This window comes from Podarcis pityusensis (genome assembly GCF_964106645.2).
Source record: "Podarcis pityusensis genome assembly, chromosome: 10".
NCBI lineage: Eukaryota > Metazoa > Chordata > Lepidosauria > Squamata > Lacertidae > Podarcis > Podarcis pityusensis.
In genome coordinates this window covers 48,183,367-48,200,747 of record NC_138035.1, presented here as the reverse complement: position 1 = coordinate 48,200,747, position 17,381 = coordinate 48,183,367, and the positions used below count along the sequence as shown (strand labels likewise).

The following is a 17,381-nucleotide window of genomic DNA, read 5'->3' as shown; positions in this document are numbered from 1 at the left end:
AAGCCTGTGTTCCTAAACTTTAATGATTGAGATAGATAGATAGATAGATAGATAGATAGATAGATAGATATAAAATTAGTTAGCCTTCTAACAGTGTCCTTTTATTTTCCAGCATCAAGAATTCAGCTTCCTCCTTAAAGAAAGGGTCTGTCCACTAGTGATAAAGCTCTTCTCACCAAATATAAAATTTAGACAAGGTTCCAGTACTTCATCTTCACCAGCACCAGTGGAAAAACCATATTTCCCGATCTGCATGCGCCTTTTGAGAGTAGTTTCCGTTTTGATCAAACAGTTTTATAGTTTACTGGTAAGAGGACGGTTTTAATATCACTATTATGCACAGGATAAGTCTTAAATACCATGCAAAATGTGGTTTTCCCCCCTGAATTTTAAGGGAGCTCAATGTAGAACAGGCTTCTTCACAATCTTTTCTCTTAGCTGTCAGCATACAAATAATCCCTGGTTATGCTAGGAAATAGTCACACCAATAGTCCTCTGTTTGACTTGAGGGAGGTGAAACTGCAGACACATATGCCTAAAGAGGACCGTGGCAATACTGTAACGCCTTGATAACAGAATAACCTAAGGATAATGCTTCCCCTCAATCTTTAGTTGTTCAGAAATTGTTAGGCTATAGAAAATTATTTATTCCACCTCTTCTTTCCTTCATATACTGTCTCAAAGTTCGGCTTGTCCCTTTGCCACCACCCTCTTGTTCCCACTGAGCCTGTAGCTAAGCCTAAGAATGTGTAACTGGAACAGCAAACTATTCCTTTCCAGTTTACCCCATCCTCCCCTTTCTCTAGCCCCACAAGTGCTATTAGCTTCCTTGCTATGGGACTGTGCCAAATAGCCCTTCTCCCCAAATTGCAAGTGCAAACATTTGCAGGGAGGGGCCCTGCCTTAGTAGCAGAAATTCCATGTTAAGGGAAAGGATGCCTAGTTCAGAATTTTCTTTTAATTAATGAAAGTATTTTTGTTTAGGTAACTGAATGTGAGATCTTTCTATCGTTGCTTGTGAAGTTTCTGGATGCAGACAAACCTCAGTGGCTAAGAGCTGTTGCCGTAGAATCGATACACAGACTTTGTGTGCAACCTCAGTTATTAAGGTAGTGGAAGTATATTAGTTGATATACCATATACCAATTGAAGTAATGCTTTCGATAAAATATTTGGATAAATAAAATAACAGTGTACAGGTATTGTGTTAGGTGTGCATGTATACAAATAATGGGTCACTGATTTTAATATCCTTAAATTTGTTTTAAATTCTAGCATTTAAACGTTGTCCTGTAGAACATGAAGCATTTCTGTGTCTACCACATACTCTTTCCAATCAGTATAAGAAAGAGTGTTTTATAATGTAGAGTCACTGATGAAGTCACAAAAGCATTTTCTAAATAACTGCATTTTTACTCTGTCCGAATTGTGTAACAGGTCCTTCTGTCAGTCTTACGATATGAAGCAGCATTCAACTAAGGTATTCCGTGACATCGTGAATGCTCTGGGATCATTTATTCAGTCACTGTTTCTCGTACCAAATACAGGGAATGCATCAGCTGCAACAAACCAAACAGGTAAACTAGCCCCTAGGACTATTTTGAGCCATTTATCAGTCATTCCCTCTTAGGAGTACTGGTTTCAATAAACATTTTATTTATTTAGCTCAATTAGTACTATGAGTTGTATTCATGAGAATGATAACTTGATCATTCTTGCAAACGGTAAAATGAAGCCTTTTAGAAGAACTTGCATAGAGCCATACTCTGTAACTCTGAATGGAAGGCATGAAGCCTATCATATCAAACAGTTAAAGCTGTCATATTTTTTAAACCACCATACCAGCACCCAGGGCCAGGACAGCCATGCAGCAGGTTCCTCAGCAGGTGAAGGTGGCGGAGGTGTGGAGGCAGCATTTCCCATTTTCCCTCTAGTGGCAAAATGCCCTGGGCTAACCCTGCCAGCGCCTGTTTCAGCAAATACCTCAAAATCTTAATGCATATGCTGCATCTCATAACTTTTGAATGGTTTAATTTGCTAATATTTTAAATTTCTGAGCTCTGAGTGACTTTAGCTTTTCAGTGTATCTCCACTGGTGTCGGTAAGACATCTTTAATGAAATGCAAGATGCACTGGAAAAGATTGGCCAGGAGGGGGCATTCAAAACAGATGGATAAAACATTGTTTGAATAACCTTTGCTTATAGGAATGTTGTCTTAATGATATTAAGAAAAAGGGTTCCCATATATACTCGAGTATAAGCCAAATTTTTCAGCACATTTTTTATGCTGAAAAAGCCCCCCTCGGCTTATACTCGAGTGAGGGTCCTTTTGGGCTGCTCTTTCCTCCTCCGCCGCCTTTGGCGGCAGCGGCGGAGGAACGAGCAGCCCGAAAGCAGCCCTTTTGGGCTGCTTGTTCTTCCTCCACCACTGCCACCACCACCAGGTTTGTGAACCAGCTTATACTCGAGTCAATAAGTTTTCCCATTTTTTTGTGGTAAAATGAGGTGCCTCGGCTTATATTCGGGTTGCCTTATACTTGAGTATATACGGTATGTTGCGTTTGACTAATTAAATTAATGTTGAAGTGCAGTTAATTCCCCCACTTGATTCACTGTATAGGAGGAAGCGTGCCTGGTGGTACAGCCTCAGCACAGACCAATCCCGGAATGTTAGGGATGGGTGGAAGTGTGACAGTCTTGCCTGCTTTTGAATACAGAGGAACCTGGATACCCATCCTCAGCGTGTCAACACAGGGCAGTGCTAAAGCGACCTAGTAAGTAAAGTATTGATCTTTAAAACCATGAATTTGCCAGATCCTAAGTAGTTGTAACTAAGCAGGAATATGGAGAAGATCTGTTCTGGAAACAGCCCTGGGTAGCATCAGGCAAGTGCTACCCTGGTGGGCACTTGGAGTCGTTCTGATCGTGTCTGTGTATTGGTTTCTTTCTTGATTGTGCCTCAGATCTGTTTCTTCTCCAGATGGATTAGAAATTACTTTTCTGTGGTGCCCTAACCTCCTTTCAGTACATACTTCCTCTGGTTTCTTATTAGGCTCTGTTTATTTGGGTTGCTGTTCAAGTCTTGGGATGGTTTATAATTATAGTGTGTTTCTTTAGTTATGACATCAGAAGGCAAACATAACTGTTAAAAAGTACCTCCAGTGACCCTAAGGAATTACCAGCACAGATATATGTTGTAGTGTTGAATAATTTATATTTGTAAGGTAGATTTTTTTTTAATCTGTATAAATAAATTGAATGCCTGCATTTCTGTAGGCTTTCAGATGATTGAAATGCTTACTAACACACTAAGAAACAAGCCTCATTGGACACAATTGGCTCATGCACATGCAATGGTAAACAATGCTTTAGCACTATGTGGACAAAGCACAATGATTCCAAGTGCGTGGGGGGCGGAGGAAGACTTCAAACCACAAAACTGGCTTGTTTAGCAACTTATCATTGCTTAATTTAAACCAGGATTCTTGGTTTACATATAATGCTAAGCCAATCATCTTTAAAATAGAAAGGAATCTTGGCTTCCCAACTGTGCGGGTGGAGGAGGAGGATGTTTGAGAGCCTGTTCCATTTTCAGTAAAGCTTATTTACATAGTGCTAAAACATGGTTTAGTATTATGTGCAAACCAGCCCTCTGGCAGTAACTTCCAAGTAAACATACATAGGATTGCAATGTAAGTGAATACATCTGGGAAATATTTGAAAGGTTTAGGGAGCTAGCTCTCCTTTGAGCATTGATGTTTGGAGCAATTAACTATGATTGCACATAGTATACTAGTATCAGTGTAAGAAACCTCAGTTTTACAGCAATATTTCAGTTCTAATGTTAATCTGATATTTGGTTTGCTTTGCAAATTGTGATATTTGCAACAGAGTATTTTGTTAGCTAAGCGATGGGTACCAAGGGCATATTATTCCTTTTGCTTACATTTATTTGTTTAATCCCCGCCCCAAACTTAGCCTGGAGATGTTGGACAAAGTTGAGCCACCCACAATTCCTGAAGGCTATGCCATGTCAGTAGCATTCCATTCTTTACTGGATCTTGTCCGTGGCATCACTAACATGATCGAGGAAGAATTGGGACAGGTTGAAATGGAGAGTCAAGTAACAACAGCCGATACACAGTCTTCACCGACACAGTCCTCAGACCTGCAAGATTTTAATTCAGCATCCGACCAAACTGACAAAGAAACAGGTATGTGATAGTGATTGGTATTGGTCAAGGTTAATAAAAGGAAAGTAATATAAAGCTGCTTACAGATGTATAGGACCTGGTGTAGGTATTTCTGTGTGTAGGTGAGCTCTACTTCCTCCTCACCTTCACTTTTTAACTGAAAGTAAATTACTTCTTTCTTTTTATTGCCCCTCTTCCTAGTTTTTCAAAAGGAATGCTTGTTTTGGTTCCTACTCATCCCCATTTTTGTAGCTGCCTTGCATTATTATAAGTTCTAAGAACATGTATATATGTCTGCTTTTTCAAAAAAACCCCACTGAACTAAGGTGCCTAAAATAGTTTTTTTGGATCTTGGATTTTCTCTTGAAAACTTGCCCTGACAGACAAAGCTATGGTCCTCATTAGATAATTTGTCACACCCCCCAGCCAGGCTGTTGCTGTTATTCATGGCAGCCATATTTGACTCTGAAACTGTAGAGTGGAAAGGTAGTCCAAGTGAACCCAGTCTGCCTTATAGCCTGTCTTGTACCAACTTACTGGGAATGTCTAGTAGACTGGAAATGGGATATATATATATATATATATATATATATATATATATATATATACTAAAAGAAAAATGCATCAGAAAGTGAGTCTGCTATACTGTATTCATGTTACTAAATGTTGTTTTAAAATTACTCTCATCCTCCTCTCCCAAGTCAGCAGAGCAGTTTGGGAAGAAATGGTGAACGCATGCTGGTGTGGTCTACTTGCTGCACTGTCTTTACTTCTGGATGCAAGGTATTCAGTCAGTTTACAATTATGCTTCATTCTTCAGAGCTTTCTGTTCTTACCTTGGGTTTGAAACAAGTTTGAAACCTAGAACCTCAACTGCGTTGAGTACCGAGGTAGCAGAGTTCCCAAATACTAAAGAAGACATAATTATACGTTGAGGGGAGAAAGTATAAAAGATTGGATGTGACTCAGTAATAGATTTATTGGATGTTAAGAATATTATATGGGCCTTTTTTTTTCTCTGCAGTAATATTTTATTATTTACTTAGCTTTACAGTGCTTCAGTTATAAGCATGCATGGCACAGCTGTGTGGAAATGATTTGTTTACTCTTAAAAGACAGCTTTATTTATTTATTCTTCACGTTTTTACAACAAACAGTTTGCCAATCAGTCAAACTGACTAACAACGGGGATTTAAAATACAGATAAATAGCAAATGAATCAGTTAAAAATATTGTTATACATTAAAAGTGTTAATCCCCAGTCCATTTACAAATCAATATGGTTTAGAAAAAAATCCTTTTTTTCTGCATCTCTGAAATGTGTAGATTTTAAGAATACGTTATTATAAAACTGGTGTTATACGGTATTATAAAACTGGTGTTATTTAAAAAACTTGATCAGTTAAATGTCTCCTGTATCTTTATAGTAATTTTTTTGTCAGCGTTTTGTGACATTTTGGTTAGTCCTAGTAACCTGCTATGAATTTTTGATTCTACCCACCCCACCCCCCCAAGGGCCAACATGGCTGCTGATCCTTTTTGAATATTTCCATAGAATTTTTTCCTCATAGTAAATGTGTAAGCATGAGTGTTCCCTTTTCGGCTTCTTCTTATATGTATGAATCATGCCTTTTACTTATTTGTACTATTTCAGCACTGATGAAGCTGCCACAGAAAATATTTTAAAAGCAGAATTGACTATGGCTGCACTGTGTGGAAAACTTGGTCTCGTAACATCAAGAGATGCCTTCATTACTGCCATTTGCAAAGGTTCCCTGCCTCCTCATTACGCCCTAACTGTGCTGAACACTACTACTGCTGTACTTTCTGGTAAATGTAAGGATATTATTTGGTCTTACTTTTCTTCTTGTAAACAAGAGCATACACAATTATAAGCAAACAGCAATAATGTGGTTGAAAATTTTTGCTTTTCCAGACACATATTTGATAAACAAGTGCTTGGCAGAATGGTATATGATGCTATGGAAGTGTTTGAGGTGAACCATAGTCTAATGTGAAATAATCTGGTCTTCCCTATCTACAGCCACTTGAGATATAGCTTGATCCTGAAAGAGTAGTATTTTTTTTTTTTTCTTTCAGAGACAGAACCACATTAACAGCCCACATGAGTGCTCTGTTCTTCACCCCTTTTATAGCCTTGCAGCTTGATTCCTGTTATAAACTGAAAATAATATTTATAGCTTTAAATGTAATGGAAATTGTATTAAGAACTTTAGGTACAGCATAATCTTCATATCTGCCACAGACCATAAGTGTGACTATAACCCAGTTTTAAAAAGAAATGGCTTTTAAAATAGCATTTAGAGCAACTATATTCCCTTAATTTTTTTCTAATATATTTTCTTGGGTTTTTTTAATATACATGGGTGTCCTTTTCCTGTATGAAAATCAGTGATATGGGGTGGAATTACTGAAAAAAATTTTTTTTTTACTTTACCTCTTGTGATTTTTAAAGGGATTAACTATTTGCCCTTTTAGAAATAAATATAATGTATCAAATGTTACTTCTGTTACCATCCTAAAAATAGTTTGGTGTTGGTAACTTAAATAAGTAAATTTACTTCTATGTGTGTGTATTTTCAAACTTCATATCCTTTTCAGAGGGTTAGATGCAGGCTTTATTCCCTCAGGCGAAGGCAACTTCTGAGGAGAGTTGCGGTCAAGGGTTGCTTCTGCTGGGGACAGGCAATTTTTGCCAGCGTCTCCCTGAAATTCACGGCAGCAGGCCCCACTCTCTTCCAGAGGGTTTGGGAACCTTTCTGGGTGCAGTAGTGAGAGGTGGGAATTGCCCAAAATTTCTGTCTTGGGAAGGTGAAGTCTGTATCTTATAACTAAAATCTTAGAATTCTTCTTTTGCTTTTTAGCATATTCCATCCAGGGGCAGAACGTTCAGATGATTAGTCCATCAAGTGAGTCTCACCAGCAAGTTGTAGCAGTAGGACAACCACTCGCTCTCCAACCACAGGGAACAGTAATGGTAAAATATAATTTGTAAATATCATTTTCTTATTTGATGGTTTAATTTTACTAGACTTTCACTTTTATCTCAAAAGTCCAGTGACGCATCTGCCCCATAGTCCAGCGGATATATTGGAGTAAGCATGTAGTAAAAGAAAGTAATGTGGAATTGGATTTGAGAGACTTAGCAGGAATATTTTAGATGCATGCCGCATACCTAATTACCTTTGTGTGTCAATGAAATGTCCCACTGATTTCAGTTAACTGAAAGGGCCTCCTCTGTGCCCAGTTTTGGTCACCAATATTTAAGAATGTTAGCAATTCAGTTCATGTTGTTTAAAATATTAGCATCTAATTTTGCAGCTTTTAGAAAAGCACCCAGATTACAAAAAGTATCTAGCAGAATTCCAGTGGTTGGTATCTTAATTTATGTGCAAAGATGGAGCCACTTAACATATATAATTTAACAACAACAACAACAACAATTTTATTATTTATAGTCTGCCCATCAGCTGGGTTTTCCCATCCACTGTGGGCGGCTTACAGCATATATAAAAACACAATAAAACATTGAAAAACAGACTATCTTATATTGTGACAGCTTTCGGGATAAAGGTTGTCTAGCAACAAAAAGATTATGGACAAGATCTGCACCAGCAGATGCAAAGGGATTTCCCCTTTCTCTCCCTCCCACATGTACTCTGGAGGGTCCTCCATTCAGAGCAGAAGTAGGGGAGCAGGGCCTGCAGGGAGAAGGACAGGAATGGGAAGTCTCATGTGCACAAGCAAGCTGCATGTCATCCTAAGCATGCAAACCTTAAACATACTTATCCCATTAAACATTGGATTGTACTATTAATCTTGTGTTGCAAGTTTGCGTACATCATAACGTATGAATGGTGGCATAGAACGTGTTCTAAATATATCAGTCGGGGAGTTGTACATGGCGGCTTTCCAAACCATATGTCCAAATAAGAAATCTTGCACTCAGTGCTTTTCATGCGTTTTGAAGCAGACATTCTTTTACGAACAAAAAAGATATGAATCAGCTTTTGGAATCTTGGCTTGCTTGCCATGGACTTACATTCATCCTATTTTCAGCAATATAATAATTACACAAAGCATTTATATAGGTTTGGGTGAATACTTCAGTTAATTTGTATTCACATTTCAGTTTGTATATATCCCCAGATTAGAAACTGAAACATTCCCAGGTCCCCACCTCAGTCCCTTTCAGGGTCTTTTTAAAGTGCATTCTCCTCCTTGAATGTCAGCCGCTCACTTATACGGGGACAAGTACGGGGATGCTTGGGGAACCCAGCCTGCTCCTGTCTTTGTAGCACTGTTTTGTTGCATGGCTATGCTAGAATATGACCTAATGTTGGAACTGGTGCTTATAGTTAGATTATGGGCATGGCTTATGAACTTAGACATTTCCTGTGTGTCTGTTGTCTGCTCTTCCTGTTTGTACCATTTGTCTGTCAAGCCGCTTCATCCATGTTTTCCCCCTTAGTTTTCCTTTTTCACCAATCTACTACGAGGAACAGCCACCCAGCAGAAGCAAAATTTGCACCAGCTTCCTTCCCTTCCTCTCCCCCCTGTTTCCTGCATGCAGAGAAGGGGGAGCCCAGCTACACACCCATCTCTTCAGGTACCCTCCCAGCAGCCAGGTGGCCATTTTGGATGAGACAAGCCAGAGTGCCCAGGCTTGGGACTTTCATTGTCACTGTAGATGATTGTTCTGGGCCCTTCCTGCCTGTTCTTCCATCAGACATCTACTTCTATGAAACCAGTGCTAGGTTAGGAGCCTTGGTTTCCTTTCTAAGCTGACTGGATAGAGTACGTTCCCGCCTCTTTTACAGTATACAATTTCTGCTACTCTCTATTAGTCCTTTTAAGAGTTTCCCGAGGTAAGTAACTTGCCTCTTGTTGCTTTCTCTTGCCTTGCTTACCGGTATTTTGGTAGCAAAATAATTTGTCCTAACTTGAAGAATACCCATTCATTATGGCTGGATTGCTGTTCCTGTGCTCCCTTACATTAGAATCCATCCTGCTGCTTTGGATCTTAACCTTCCCTTTTCTATTATAGTGCTGGTGAAGTGGGTGGTCATTCTATATTGCTATAATGTTCACTGATTCTTTCTTGGATGAGTCTTGCCTCTTTCATGTTTTGTTTTGTGTCCCCTCTTGCTATCATTCCATATACCTCCATTTGTTACTGTGAATTCTGTGGTCTGAATATCTAACAACGGTTAAGGAGAAAAGAAACTGCAGTTCCATACTATCCTTAAGTTTTAGCTGTCTAACTTAGCCCTACTGCTACTCTCAATATGACCAAATTGAGAAGGAGATTGCTGTTTCATTCCTAAAATCTTGAAAGACCACGTTTTACTATTAATGGGATAATACAGGTAGATATAGTAAAACATTCATGAGCTTATAGGAGATACACAGTGAGTTTGTGGTGCTAGGTTAAGATTGAGGTTGTTTTAATTTACTAGTTGCAAATATAAACATAATTTCTGCACTGGAAGGATGTTTCAGATTTCTAGAAATAATTCCTTAAAGTTAACAATATTTTTCTTAGATATCCTGTATATGTAGATGAATCTACCAGCCAGAATAAATGCTCTTTTCGACAAAGTTTCAAAAGACCAGCCTTGTACTAAAATTCACAATATCAGTGCAACAAATGCAATGTACAATTTGCATTCTCTGTGTAGACTGAGTGGCAAATGTTTGCTTATAACCCGGAGTTCTGCATCCATTGAAGTCAATGGGACCATGCTGAAGAAAGGCTGTGAAAAAAATTTTCTTCAAACAATAGCTGTTTCTGTTTCGCAATATCAGTTATCTGTCCAGTAAATTTTAAAACTTTAAGTAAAACCTCAAATAAATAAATAAAGGATGCCAAGAATTTCACTGAGTATATGCAGGTTTTACTTCAACACATTCTTTTGTATCCTGGTCTGCATGTTTCCAGTTGGAAAGGAGAATCTTCTTTTTCTGCCCCATTTTCTCTTGAAGAGTAGAAAATAGTAGGACAAACTAGCTATCATAATGATTTGCATGTTGAAATAGAAGGATTAAGAGGTTTGAATGAATTAAAATGGTTAGGTTCTTCCAGTGTCATTTAGCTGCTGTAATTTAACTCCAATGTAAATTAATCACATACATGTAGGTCTAGACAGAGGGGGGAAATAAAAGAACGGATTGCAGGGTTTCCACCATCGTGTTTGCTATTACCGTTTTTTCCACAAATGCTATTATTTTCTCTACTTCGAAAATTCTAACTGTTTAAATGCTCTCCTAGCTTACTTCTAAGAATATACAGTGCATGAGGACATTACTTAGCTTGGCTCATTGTCATGGAGCTGTCCTTGGTACATCCTGGCAACTTGTGTTAGCTACTCTCCAGGTGAGTAATGGTTAATGCTTGATTTACCTTTCTTGACTTGCATTTTGTTTTAACTTCTTGGGTGGATATTCTCTTTGAGTGAAATTCCTTCCATGATGCAAGTCAGCCCCACACAACTGTGCTTTTCAAACTTTTTGTAATTAAAGCATGGCGATTTTTGTAGCTTTCCATGAACATGGTGAGCACTTCAGCAAATGAGCTTTTTGCTTCCCTTATCTTTCTGTGACTAAATGAAATGTACCCACAACTGTAATGAAGGTAGCCAAGTACCATATTCGAGCTGGGGAAAAACCATACACAATACAGCTGGAGGATTCAAGTAGAATTTTTAAAGTTGTAATATTAGCATGTAATACACTTTGGGCAGATCCACACCATACATTTAAAGCACACCCCACACACATTTAAAGCACATGACTTCCTCCAAAGAATCCTAAGAACTGTACTCTCATCCTCATAGAGCTACAATTGCCAGCACCCTTAACAAACTTCATCCCCCAGGATTCCTTGGGGGAAGTAATGTGCTTTAAATGTGTATAGGATATGCTTTAAATGTATGGTGTGGATCTGTCCTTTGTCACAGAAGTGCAAACTTTGAAAAGTATTTTTTATGGCCTAGTTCGAATATCACACAAACCCATAGTTTAAAACAAAAAAACCTGTTTAATGTAAATGAGATGTGTGTTGGTGCACGCTGCTCTTACGTGCCCAGAGCTAGAATTGTGGTTTGTTTCTTGTCAAACAAAGCACAAGCCTGAGTTGGGACAATACAACAAGTCAAACTTTGGCTTGTTTCATGTGCAGCACAGCAAAATGCAAAAGAGAAGCACTGCAGAAATGTAGTGAAGTGTGCGGCACATTCTGCTCATTCACATAAAACCATAGATTGTTTTAAACTCTTGTTTAATGTTTAACGTGGACCTTTATGCAAGCACTTAAGTTTAAAAATGTGTTTTTCATTTCAGCATCTTGTATGGATTCTTGGTTTAAAGCCTGGAGTTGGAGGTGCTTTGAAGCCTGGAAGAGCTGTGGAAGGACCTAGCACCGTAAGAATTTGTTTACTGTGTAGCAGAATAAATCACATTGTATTCTTATGTTACGCATTTGCTTACATAATTTAATTGTATCCTTTCAGGTTCTAACTACAGCTGTTATGACTGACTTACCAGTTATCTCCAACATACTTTCCAGGCTATTTGAAAGCTCACAGTAAGAGAACTGACTTTTAGATCACAATGTTTGTTTCTAATCCCTTTTGGCAATCGTTCTAATAATTGATCCTTTCCACAGGTACCTAGATGATGTTTCATTACATCATTTAATAAATGCACTTTGCTCCTTGTCGCTGGAAGCGATGGACATGGCTTATGGTAATAATAAGGTATGGTATATTTTATTCTGGTTTTCAGACATGCTTTATAAATTAACTAACTCCTAGCTTTGGTTTTTAAATTTCTTGCAGTGCAATATATTATCTGTTAAGTCAGCATCATATAGAATGAATTGTGCTAATGATTCTACTACTGAATTTAGGGCATTATAACAACATGATATGTGAGCTTCACAGGAAGGTACACTAATGCAATTGTTTATTTAAGTTTAAATGTACCATATTAAAATGTGGCGAAACAGCAAATAGAAAGATTAGCATTAGGAACTAACTCAGAAAATGAGCTGTTTTAAGGAAGTAGAAATGCAGAGTATAAATACTTTAAATGGAAAAATATAATGCAATAGGTTGTTAAGTCAAGTGACTGTTTTGAATTCTGTTTATGCTTAGGAGCCATCACTGTTTGCTGTTGCTAAGTTGCTCGAAACAGGACTAGTTAACATGCATAGGATTGAAATTTTATGGAGACCACTGACTGGCCATCTCCTAGAGGTAAACAATAATTTTATAACCATTAGGTGAACCTTTGTATTTTTCCTCTGTGGTATTAAAACTTAAGGGTTTTTTTGTTTGTTTGTTTTTGAAAGCCAGTTATGCTACATTGGTTTTTAATTTCATCTTATTTTCTATTCTGTTTCAACATTATTTTTTGTTTCTTATAGAATTTGCATTGTTTTCCCCTCAATGCTATTTAAGTGTGGGTTCTATAGCTTCATATTAAATCAAGCTGTTTTGATGATGTTGAAATGCAGAGCCAAGGCAAGTTGACATATCATACTTAAAGGCGTACATCTGCAAAGGCAGAAATAAAGGTGTAGTATCTTAGAAAAGATTACAAAATGTAGACGGAGGAACATAATACTTACAGTGCAATCCTGTGTATGTTTACTCAGATGTAGTACCAGTGTGTTCAGTTGGACTTAATTCTAGGTAAGTGAGATGGTGCTGTCAAACTGATTTTAATCATCTCAAATGAAAAGGCACCTCTTATTGTATCCTTGACATCTATGGAGACTGGAGCTACTCTTCCTGGTAACCAGTTATGTTCCATTGTAGTTCCAGGCTTAGGAGTTTCCCATGATATATTTACTGTAAAAAGAATGTGCATGCAAAGAATGCTGGAAGCTTGGAAGCAGGAGGGCGGAATTCATTTACCTCTATTAAAGAGGACTCTTTGTTGTTCACTTCCTCAGATATATCTAATATTGAGCTGTCTAAGGACTTTTGGTCCAAGGCTGTGTGTGCCTGAGTACTTTTCCTCCTGGTAGGATGGTGATTAGTTTGGAAAGGATCCACATGATAAACTCCATTACATAGTTGCAATGTTCTCATGCATACCATAGTTATTTCAAATAAGTCACTTGTGCTAGTATAGTCATCACCTGGGAAGAAATTATGCACATGTCTGTTCATAAGTCAAATATTAGTCTTATTTAACTGCTTATGAATGGTTTGTCATATATGGATTTAAGTGCACATATGTGTAATCCCATCCTATAGAAACACTTATGGGAATCACTTGTCAGAAGCTGTTTCATAATTGCAAATTAGTGAAGGAAGCATCCTGATGATACATAGGAATATTGCTCTTTATATGATTAGGATAAAGTAGTTGTCTGTTCTAGTTATTACATGGCTGGCTAAAATGCCAGGATTACCTTAACAGAAAAATGCATAGACATTTGCAGTCTGTGTAAAATGTAATCTTTTTAAGTTGTCAATAAAAGTTTAGTTGTAGATAACAAATGTATATATAAAATAGAAACACAATGAGTTTCACTGGCTAAAATGGAAGGGCTTGTACTACCATTTATACTGAATTGAACGAAAAAACTCACAAAATTCTCATATCTTAATTTCAAACTGGATCCTACTGGAAAAATGCAGTTTTGGATTTAAATTCCATAGCAGGTTTAGCCAACTCTCAAGAGACTGCGATCTACTTTCAGAATTAAAAACTGGCAGTGCTCTACCCCCATTTTTTGAGAGTTCAGCTTGTTGAGCTTTTTTTAGGGAGGGGAAAAACCAGTTTTGAGGAGGTTAAAAAACCTTTAACCCCCCCCCCCAAAGAAGTCCCCCCAATAAAGGCAAGGGACAAAGGGGTCAAGTCACTCATAAAAAGATCGCTATGGATTAATAAAGCTCCGTCTTCCCTTCCAGAGATCAAACAACATTGGAGGGCGGGGCGGGGCAGGAGTCAGTTTAAGCGATGCTAAGGAAAGGGAGCTAGAGATCAACCACGATCTACCAAAACCTTGCAGGGATCTACCAGTAGATCGCAATCGACCTGTTGGACATTCCTGTTCTATAGGACTGACCAACACCCTTTCTTTTAAGTTTATTTGTGGAACTTTCTTTTTTTTTATTACAGATATCTCTGTAACTTGATAAGTAATAAGGGTGTTTTATAGAATGTTAGGTTTTATATTCTAATGGTTGAAAAAAATATAAATCCAAGATTATCTGACAGGTGGTGATTCTCCACAATGGGGTTTTTCAGCCCAAGGACTGCATTCTCATGTGGGGGTTGTTCTGGAGAACCACATACAGTCAAACCTTGGTTCCCGAACAGCTCCGTTTTTGAATGTTTCGGCTCCTGAACGCCAAAAACCCGGAAGTAAATGCTCTTGTTTTTGAATGTTTTTCGGAAGCCGAACAGCTTATAGGCCCCCTTCCCTTTTTTTCTCTACTGACTTTGCCAACCACCCTTTGAATCCTCAGTTGTCCGACATTTCGAATGTCGAACAGTCTTCCAGAATGGATTACATTCGACAACCGAGGTTTAACTCTATGAATGGAAGGCGGGGCAAGAGGCAAAAGTGGGTGGAGCACAGGATGTGACTCTTACCTTTATACACTAGACTACATTCCAGTCCCACGAAAGTCAGATGTAGAGTGTGTGCGTACACCCACAAACACCTACACTCCTGCTGCTATCCAGGCAAGCAAGATTTATTTTCATAGCAATCAGTCAAGCAGAAGGAGGGCATGGAAATAGAACCAGGGAGAATGCATGGCCTAGAAGGGAGCCCAGGTGACCAGATAAAGAGACATGGAGTCCCACATTCCTGGGACACCCCCCCCCCTCCAGTCGTGGCTCTGTAGCAAGGAGGGAAATGTATGTATGGATTTGGGGAAATTTCTGCAGTATCTCTTTTTAACATGCAGTGTATATCTCTTTTTCACACAGGATTAGCAAATGAACTTTTCCACATTTTTAGGATTGATAGGCATCGTAAAAGTGGTTTTGTTTGAGAGGCTTGACAAACAATAAGGCTTTTTCCCCTTGGAGAAATAGATCAGTTCTCAACATCTATTTTACAATATTACAGAACCATTCTAATCACACAGGACCCACTTTGGAAACACTGTATCTCTGTATTAAAACTGTTTATGGTGTAAAGCTCAGTGATGATATATTAAAGATTATTGCTCGCTGTCTTGGTTTCATATTTTTTTACTTCTTCCCTACTGCTTCCTCTCTCTTTTTATGCAGAAGGTAAGTTTTTCTTGCAAGTTTGTCTTCCTTATTTACTGTTTGACTTTGTGCTAATGAGTGAATCTTTTCATTTTGCTGTTTGATGGCAATAGATCATATTGTAAAACCTCATAAGGAAAAAGATTGAGCTGCAAAGAGAGATTTTGATATACATAGAATGACTCATTTGTAGCTTAGGGCCAGCTTGCACAGTTGGTAAATCTGCAATCACATATATCATTAGAATTGGATAGAGAATTTATTAAGATACAAAACATCTAAACCTAGAATTAATTATTAGTCAAATAAGAAATATGTATCTTGTATTTCCTATTTTCAGAAGCCACATGAGATAAGAATGACAAAGCACCATGCATGCTGAAAGGGCCGCAGAAATTACTATTAATATAATAACACAGCAATTGTTGTATATATGTACCAGATCAGCTTATGGTTATCAGTATTTCAAAAGAATTCATAGATTGAAAACCTATTATTAATGTTGAATGTTTATTAATGTGCATTCCGGCTTGAATAAAGAAAGCTATATTGTATATTTAGGTTTGCCAACATCCAAACTCACGGATGAGGGAATGGGGAGCAGAAGCTTTAACGTCTCTCATCAAGGCTGGGCTGACATTTAACCATGATCCTTCACTCTCTCAGAACCAGGTAAAATAACGCTCCAGGAAATAAAAAATCTTCTGGAAATTATGCTCCATAGCAAGCAGTCGTCGAGTAATGTATATTAATTGTCAATAATAATCAGAAGTTATTTTCCACAGTTTTGTGCATTGTTAGCTACGTAATGAATATATAGCTGGAATGTCTGTGCTTCTGGAATTTCCCATCCTACATAGCTGACTTGTAGGAGTCAAGGCTGCTCTTCCAGCCAGTAGAAGTGGCTGCTTGTTGGGCTAAATAGCAGTGCTGTCCTATGTGTGCTGATTCAGACCTAAGGGGCTTACTCCTAAGTTAGTCAGTGTAGAACTGGAACCCCAGTATTTTGTTACAGTAGCTTCATACCTAGCTAGGTAGACACCAGAACAGTATGTTGGCTCCCAACCTGGAGGCTGTAGGGATGCTTCTGTTTCTGTTTCTTTCTTCTGCTCACTATTTTTTACAAGATTCAGCACTACAATAAACAGGAGGCTTTATTGCAGAACGGAGGTTGTGGGGTATTAGGGGAATCAGGTTGAGTAACAATGAGGCAATAACCCAGGCATCTTGTGTGGACTTTTCGCTGTATATGAGTAAGCAGCAGGAGACACAGACAGCTGGTGGCTACTAGGCACTTATATTTTCCCACTCTTTTCTCATCTCTTCTAACCCTTTTAGATCTGGCTGTAGCTACACTTCTAATGATGATATGCTAGAAAAGTAGCTGCTGGCCAGGATCTTTTGAGTTGAGGCAGCTGGCAGTACAGTGGTATAATAATAATAATAATAATAATAATAATAATAATAATAATAATTTATTATTTGTACCCTGCCCATCTGGCTGGGTTTCCCCAGCCACTCTGGGCGGCTTCCAACAAAGATGAAAAATACACTAAAATGTCACATATTAAAAACTTCCCTGAACAGGGCTGCCTTCAGATGTCTTCTGAATGTCAGGTAGTTGTTTATCGCTTTGACATCTGATGGGAGGGTGTTCCACAGGGCGGGCGCCACTACCGAGAAGGCCCTCTGCCTGGTTCCCTGTAACTTGGCCTCTCGCAGTGAGGGAACCGCAAGAAGGCCCTTGGAGCTGGACCTCAGTGTCCGGGCAGAACGATGGGGGTGGAGACGCTCCTTCAGATATACTGGACCAAGGCCATTTAGGGCTTTAAAGGTCAGCACCAACACTTTGAATTGTGCTTGGAAACGTACTGGGAGCCAATGTAGGTCTTTCAAGACCGGTGTTATATGGTCTCGGCGGC

The 17,381-nt window shown here is 38.5% G+C and overlaps 1 protein-coding gene across 6 annotated transcripts in view; it reads left to right on the top strand.

Annotated features, from left to right (window-relative positions):
• Positions 1-17,381, top strand: part of MON2 (MON2 homolog, regulator of endosome-to-Golgi trafficking) — a 59,588-nt gene that overhangs the window by 21,281 nt on the left and 20,926 nt on the right. For 5 of the 6 annotated variants that reach the window (XM_081022256.1, XM_081022251.1, XM_081022255.1 and 2 more), the window contains exons 8-21: positions 113-307; positions 985-1,109; positions 1,438-1,577; positions 2,622-2,775; positions 3,980-4,215; positions 4,896-4,977; positions 5,849-6,030; positions 7,080-7,192; positions 10,487-10,591; positions 11,557-11,637; positions 11,727-11,800; positions 11,882-11,972; positions 12,372-12,473; positions 16,021-16,131. In XM_081022256.1, coding sequence (XP_080878382.1) covers positions 113-307; positions 985-1,109; positions 1,438-1,577; positions 2,622-2,775; positions 3,980-4,215; positions 4,896-4,977; positions 5,849-6,030; positions 7,080-7,192; positions 10,487-10,591; positions 11,557-11,637; positions 11,727-11,800; positions 11,882-11,972; positions 12,372-12,473; positions 16,021-16,131 — 1,791 coding nt within the window. The remainder of the gene's footprint in view (positions 1-112; positions 308-984; positions 1,110-1,437; positions 1,578-2,621; positions 2,776-3,979; positions 4,216-4,895; positions 4,978-5,848; positions 6,031-7,079; positions 7,193-10,486; positions 10,592-11,556; positions 11,638-11,726; positions 11,801-11,881; positions 11,973-12,371; positions 12,474-16,020; positions 16,132-17,381) is intronic. The other variant, XM_081022252.1, reaches the window with a different exon arrangement.